We start from the raw sequence: 7,435 nt of genomic DNA, 5'->3' as shown, positions 1-7,435 counted from the left end.
AGGGTTAGGGTTAAATTTAAAAACTGTACTTTTGAGTTAAAATATATATTTATAATTTTAATAAATGACAAATTAAAAAGGCATGAACATTTTTTTGTATCGAAAAAATATCGAACTGTGACACCAAAGTATCGAACCGAACCGTGAATTTTGTGTATCGTTGCACCCCTACTACCTACTCCAGCTTGTACATGTAAATTGTTCTAAATAGATTTAACAACTGATTAAAATGAAAAATGTGATTATGAAGATTTGTTACTAAATCAAGAAAACAACATTTTTGTGCTGAAATCAAGTAACTGTTAAGGCTGGGGTATAAAAAACAGTTCAGGTGAGCGCATCATGTGATATATTACTTGGTCACAAAAAGTTAACTTTGTTGATTTTGAATTTAGTTTGTTTTTGTTTGTTTTTCTAACATAAATCATTTCAAAAAATGTTGTGAATATATGAAATATTTCAGGGATGTTTTTATTTTTGGCTTAGAGGTCATAGAAATCAGAAATGCCATTGTTAGAATATACTGTATTGAGAGTACTGTGCAAAGCTTTTGAGTAACCCACTTTTGTTTATATTTTGCAAGGATATTCACTAAAATATACATGAAAAAACAGCATATGTGGCAATATAAATGACCACCTTTATTCATCTGACACTGTTAATTACCCTCTACACAGCCTTTGTGTTGTTAGTTATGGCCTCTGCATACCAAACACCCAGAAATTAGGAGAAAACGCTCTCTACTGAGGATCGATAGAAGGCCAGCAGCAGCTTCTGGTCTAGGTTATTCTTCATCGTGACATGGAGGAAGTGCAGCTGCTGCTGGGCCTTTTTTACCAGGTCATTGTTGTTGTGGGTCCAGGTGAGATTGGTGGAGTTGTGGGTGCCCAGAAACCTGATGGTGGAGACAAATTCCACTCGTTTTCCATTTATAATGAGAGTGGAGTGGACCTGTTTTTACCTCCTGAAGTCCATTGTGAGTTCTTTTGTGTTGAGGACATTCAGCTTCAGGTTATTTTCTGAGCACCAGCAGGACAGGGTCTCTTCATCTGCTCCGTACCCTCTCTCATCTCCATGAGAGATGAGCCCAACCACAGTGGTCACCGGCATATTTGTTGATATGACATTGGTTGGGTGGGTTGGTGTACAGTCATATGTGTACAGGGCATACAGTAGGAGTCTGAGACCGCAGCCCCGAGCATGAGTCAGGGAGAAGTAGAACAGCCTGGTGAGGACCCCTGCCGGTTGGTCCGTGCAGGCTTTAACCACAGCTCCTCGAATGCTGTCAGGGCCAGCAGCTCTCCTAGGGTTCACTGCTCTCAGTCACCTCCTGACCTCATGCTTCTGGAGGGAGAAGGGGGAGACGGGGGGCAAGGGGAGTGGGGGTTGGGTGGTCTCAAATCAAGCAAAGAAGCTGTTGAGCTCCTGTGCAAGTTTGAGGCCCCTGTCGGGGGTTGGAGGGGGTCTGCTCTTTAGAGTTGGTGAGGGCTTGGCATTCAGGCCAAAGAGTTCAATGTTTGTTTCATCAGACCAGAGAATTTTGTTTCTCGTGCTTTGAGAGTCCTTCTGACAAATAGGCTGTCATATGTCTTTTACTGGGGAGTGGCTTAGTACTGGCAACAATACAGTCCTGGTTGGTGGAGTGCTACAACATTGTAAAGAAGAGTGGACCAAAGAAACGTCCAAATATCTTTTTTAACAGTAATAGCCACATATTGGAAAAGCCTTTCAGACAGCTGCAGTGCTATTACATTTACTCAGTTGCAGTTATTGTCCTGAAGGAGCTGCTGTTATTTGAGGGTTGGTTTTTTTCCAGAAAGTTGAAAAATGGTAACTAGTGACCATAATCTATACACTATTTTTCTATTGACAAATATTTCATTGAGTAAAAACCATAAAATGTGAATCTAAACACAACACAATGATGCCCGACACAAAACCATTGTGGCTCATTAGGCATTGTGCATATTCTCATAATCATCATCATTATCAAAGACTTCATTCCAGTTCATTAATGCGTTTTCTATCAATTTGTCCCTCAGCCATCTGTATGTATTGTTATTTGTAAAGTACACAGAGATCTGACGTGAGGAAGTACAACAATGGTGTATTTTGGGAAGTTTGATTTGTACTACACACCAATACAAAGCATCTTAAATATTTTTCTGCCTTTTTCCTGGTATTACACTGTGTAGACCTCAGTTTTGTTGTTTTCACATTGCCACCAGTGAGGCTGGTGATACAGTATTCAGAAGGTGAAAGATGGATGTAGGCGGTAAACATGATTCACAGAATAACAAGTCTGAGAAAAAAGAGGCAGAGGCCTGAGCTGAGTCATTTTGCTCTGGTATGTGATGTTTCTGACTGTGTGACTGAGCTGTCTTCTGCTTTCTGCTTGCAATGGTGCAGATTTCCTTGTTGAACAGGTTTTCTCTTTTTAAGAGCTGATGAATGATCACAGAACCATATCATTGTTGTCAGATGCTAATAAAAACACTGTAGAGATGAATAAAGCATGGTTTTGATTGCTCTGATATCGACTTTTTTTTATATTGTTTTTTGTTTTTGTTTTTTTAACCAGGCATGATGACTGATGGTGCAGTGTTGTTATCAAGTATTGCTAGCAGCCTTGGGTAGCTTGGTTAGCAAGCAGTATTCATGAACTGCAAATGTGCTGCAGTTAAAAGTTAAAAAGAAGAAATATTAGAATTTAACCAAAATTTACGGGTAGACTTGGACATGCTATTGCTCCATTACAGAGGCACCAGCAATGCAATTGCATGGGACATTGCTATTAGCAACTAGCTACAACTGCTTTTTTCAGTCAAAGTAACCCAACTTTAAGCTGTGAGAGTTTCAAATGGATTAATTAAGAATAGGCCAGAAGCATTATTTGTGCTGGGCAGCAAGCACACTTTTTAGTGCTGTATAGTTGGTCATTTTAACATGTGTCAATGGGGATTCATTTGTTTGATTAACTATGTGTTCCAGTAACCCTGTATTACTTCTTCATCAGCAGAAACCTGGACTGCTGCAGCGGGTTTGTCGGTTGGCTCTTCCTCTGTGGCTCCTCTTCCTCGCTCTGCTGCTCCTGGCCTTCTTGCTGCCCCTCATGGATGAAGGCAATAGCTGCTCTCTCTCTAACAACTTTGCCCGATCCTTCAACATCATGCTCCGCTACGAAGGACCTCCACCCACATAGGAGATTTCCTGACAACAGAAAACTCTATGATGGGCTGTGGATTATGTAGGAAATGTTGACTTGATTACCTAAGACCCGGCATTCCCCTGTGATTGAAGATCATATGTAACTGTACTAGAACCACAGAGCTGGTCTACCCAAACTTCAGATCAGTCTAAAGTCTGCAGTGCATATCTCTCTGTGACAGATCTAGTCTAAAAGAATAGTGCAACCTAGAGCATCGTGTGTATGCAAACAACATTTTGCATTCTGCACTGCATGGTTAAATGTCTTCTAAGGTTTTTTCACTATATGAAACCATGATCTCTTAACCATGTGTAAAACTGCCCATCACCATTAGAAGTATTAATTGGCACATCAGTCATTCTTAATCTTATCATTTACAGATGTGAAGTGTCTATGAAGACAGGAGAAAGCTTAACATCTATAAAATACAAGCCCTGACATGCTTTTGAGTTTGAGCTTGGGACTTTTAGATTCGTTCGATTCTTTTATTTATTTATTTTCATTTAGTATCATTTTTACCAGACTCACATAAATCTAATTTTCTTACTTTGAAAATTTGAGGAGACGTGGATCAGTGCTTGTTTGATTGGAGACTGATTATCAGCTGACTGGAATTGTTTTAGTTTGACCATTTAAATCCACCAAAGAGAGATTTAGAAATTAAAACATGATAAGCCAAAGTCACAGTTCATACATAGAATTGTTGAACAAGAAGGCTGAAACCAAAGACTATAGCAGCAATGCTAGACACGGTACTTTGGCATTTATACATTTTAAATGACAAATATCTTACCATATTTCCTCAAATAAACCCTTGTCGCAATTTAAAAGCTTTATTTCTGATGGTTGCCAAAGGTTGAGTCAACAGGAATATTAAAGGCTCAAAGTAGAGCCATTATAGTTAACAAAAAAAAAGCCCTGTAAACAAATTCGAGGTTTGTCCACTGAAGCTCCAGGACTTTTATCGTCACTTAGAACATTTTTATTATATTTGCAGACAGTCTGGGTTTTATTTTTCCGTTTCAATATGCTTACTGTTTGCTTGTGTTTTGAAGTTGTGACATCATCAGTGCAGCTGACTACAGTTCCTGTGTTGATCATCATGCTGATGCTCTGCTCATCTACATAAAGAGTAAAGGAGAATCTCCTGGTGACTCTCTGATACCTGTCATGGCCACTTTTCACAGTAATGCATTCCCTTAATTTGTCATAAAAGCAGAATAGCTAAATGTGGTCACTGTTGGAGTAAATACAGTAGTTTGGATTAGACCGCCCTTGCATTCTGACTTCTGGGGAGGAACATGGACTCTTTAATACTGTCTTAAAAAGTCTCCAGGTCATGCTATGCTTATCTAGTTCCATTTGTCTTATCTGTTTCTTAGGACAGCATCTGAAATAACTGCGAATGAGAGGGAGCAGGCCATTGCAGTCGATCAAAGAAGTGGGCGTTGCTTGTAATAAAGAACAAAAGAGTCTATAGCTCAGTGCACTGATGATGTCAGAATAGAGTAAAATGTGCCAAAGGGTGGATGGGTATTCCTGTTGCCAGCCAAGTGTTTATGTTTAATGATGTATCGAGCTGGAAATCACTTCTCTCCTGATTTAGATTTTTATGTAATTTCTCAGAATTTATTTACATTTATCAAGTGGCAAGCACTGCTGAAGTGTGTAAAGTGTACATTCTAGTCCAACTTTGAACATATTTGACATTTCTAAAAAATAAATGGTGAAACCTGACTAAACAGTAAAACTGTATACCCCTCTGACTTCAATAGAAAAGTCTTGATCTCAGTTCGTGATTTGTTACTTTATGTACTATCATATCAAGGTTACAACAAGAACCTGGTTACAATATGAGGCTCGCCGTGTGTACAGAGTCATCTAGTGTTTATAACATATTTTTGGTTATGAAACCTGAAAAAAAAAAATGTGGGCCACATGCCACAAAGGCCTACTTTTTCTGGTATGCTATGAACCCAGTGTCACCCCTGACAATGTCAAGTTTGAACTTTCACTGTGGTTCACACTGGTTTATCAGTGGTGATTAAACAAAAGCAATGGACAGAGTTTTTTATTTGTTTTTTTTTCTTCTGTCACTTATTTGAGTGATCAACAATATATTTGCTTCATGTAGCAGCTTTACAAAAAATTAAGAAAATATGTACCACATAAAAGTAAAGGCATCCAGTTACAAAGCCTTAAAAATTGGATTGGCTGTATTTGGCACCACGCATACAGTATACGAGTTACATAGTAACACAACGCATACGTGTTTCTATCGTGTGTTGCATTGTATGCTGAATCAAGAATAACTTGTGTGGCATTGCTCCTTGCTGCACTGTTCTACTCAGTCCTATGATATGTATGCATGTATCCCTTTAGAAAAGCCTATGCAATGCCTGTCTCAAATCCCATAATCCAACTGTATGCATTTATTAATAATTTATGCAACATGTCCAATGACTTGCATCTCTTGAGCACAGCTGGTCTTTCAGCAACAGAGAGGGTAGAATATATGTTATGCAAACTTTCCTCAGATGGATGTATTCATTATGAAGATGCAGGTAAACTCTGACATGTAGGATTTACATATTGTTACATTATAGAATAGTGAAGGAAGAAGTGCTTCATATTATTCGACAGTGCTTGTATTTAACCGGTTTTTTATTCTGTTATTAAATATTTTGTGAGGAATCATTGTGTGGTTTGGTTGTGTTTTTTTTGTGTTGGGTTGAATATTTGCTACCAACAAAGTGCCTGTATTTTTCCACTAATGTGAACATAAGAGGATTGGATAATTAAATGGGGTTTAATTTATACAGCGCCAAATCACAACAACAGTTGCATCAAGGCGTATTGTAAGGTAGAGCCTACATAAGAGATAGACAGAGAAAAACCCAACAATCATATGACCCCCTATGAGCAAGCACTTTGGTGACAGTGGGAAGGAAAAACGCCCTTTTGACCGGGAAAAACCTCCAGCAGATCCAGGCTCAGGGAGGGGCGGCCAACTGCCGCGACCGGTTAGGGTGAGAGAAGGAAGACAGGATGTCGCAGGGGTGTGGTCTCTGGCTTCGCTGCAGTGAAGGGATGGTGCCAGGGAGGTGAAGTAATCACACTGGAGGGGAACGGATGCGTGCTGGCAATGGTGGTCCGAGAACAGTTTGTGGATGGCCTGCCCAGGGAAACAGCGCGCTTGCTCCATTGCCACAGACCGGTGAGCTTGGAAGCCACGGTTACACTTGTGAAGGATCACCTGGCTGCCTGGCCAGAGGGAGTGGTGAGCCGTAACCACCACCTGTGCCAGCACTGAGGAGGAAGCCTCCTGGGCCTGCCTCTGCAGAGCGTACACTAATCCATTTACCTTCACTCTTCTTCCCCAGGGCCCTGAGGTGACAAATTGTTCAGAAAGAATTGACTGAAATGCTGAAAATGGGAGTTATAGAAGAGTTGCACAGTGCTTGCTGTAGCCCCATAGTTTTAGTTATGAAGAAAGATGGGTCTAAATGGTTCTGTGTCGACTACCTCAAGTTAAATGAAGTGTCACGATTTTATGCCTACCCCATGCTCCAGATGGACGAGCTCCTGGACTGGTTAGGCACAGCTTAATTTTTCACTGCACTGGATTTAACCAATGGTTACTGGCAGATTCACTTGTCTGCAGAGTCCAAGGAAAAGACAGCCTTCTCCACTTCGTACGGGTTGAAGTGTGACCATTTGTCACACTTCGGCTTGTTCGGAGCCCCAGCCACTTTCCAGCGCCTCATGAGGTGCTGCAGCCACACGCTGCATATGTGGCCACCTACCTGGATGACGTGATCATCCACAGTGACACCTGGGCAGAGCATGTGCAGCGGGTGGCCACGGTTCTAAAATCCATGAGGCCAACCCAAAGAAGTGTGCAGTTGGATGGAGGGAGGTACAGTATCTGGGGTGCCACTTGAGAGACGGACAGGTGTGTCCACAGATGTAGAAAACAGCAGCTACTGCATCCTGCCTACTCCCAAAGACTAAAAAGGAGGTGAGACGTTTCTGGGGTTGGCTGGTTACTATCTCTGGTTCTTCTCCGGTTTTCGGACCCAATCAGGCCCTTGACCGATCTCACCTGAAAGGACACCCCAGATCTGGTCCAGTGGACAGAGTGGCAAATGTGCAGGTGAAAAAGGCTCTCTGTGGGGAGCCACTGTTCCACACACCTAACTTTCCCCTCCCATTCATCCTTCAGAC

The 7,435-nt window shown here is 41.1% G+C and overlaps 1 protein-coding gene across 1 annotated transcript in view; it reads left to right on the top strand.

Moving 5' to 3' along the window:
* syne3 (spectrin repeat containing, nuclear envelope family member 3) overlaps window positions 1-4,233 on the top strand; it is a 42,299-nt gene extending 38,066 nt beyond the window's left edge. Inside the window, exon 14 of the mRNA XM_013915169.1 lies at window positions 3,017-4,233. Within this exon, the coding sequence (XP_013770623.1) occupies window positions 3,017-3,202 (186 nt within the window). The 3' untranslated portion in view covers window positions 3,203-4,233. The remainder of the gene's footprint in view (window positions 1-3,016) is intronic.
* Window positions 4,234-7,435: the final 3,202 nt, after the last annotated feature.

Source organism: Pundamilia nyererei, unplaced genomic scaffold (genome assembly GCF_000239375.1).
Source record: "Pundamilia nyererei isolate P.nyererei 1_Seehausen unplaced genomic scaffold, PunNye1.0 scaffold00262, whole genome shotgun sequence".
Lineage (NCBI taxonomy): Eukaryota > Metazoa > Chordata > Actinopteri > Cichliformes > Cichlidae > Pundamilia > Pundamilia nyererei.
Note: the sequence above shows the minus strand (reverse complement) of the source record. Positions and strands in the feature narration are given on the sequence as shown.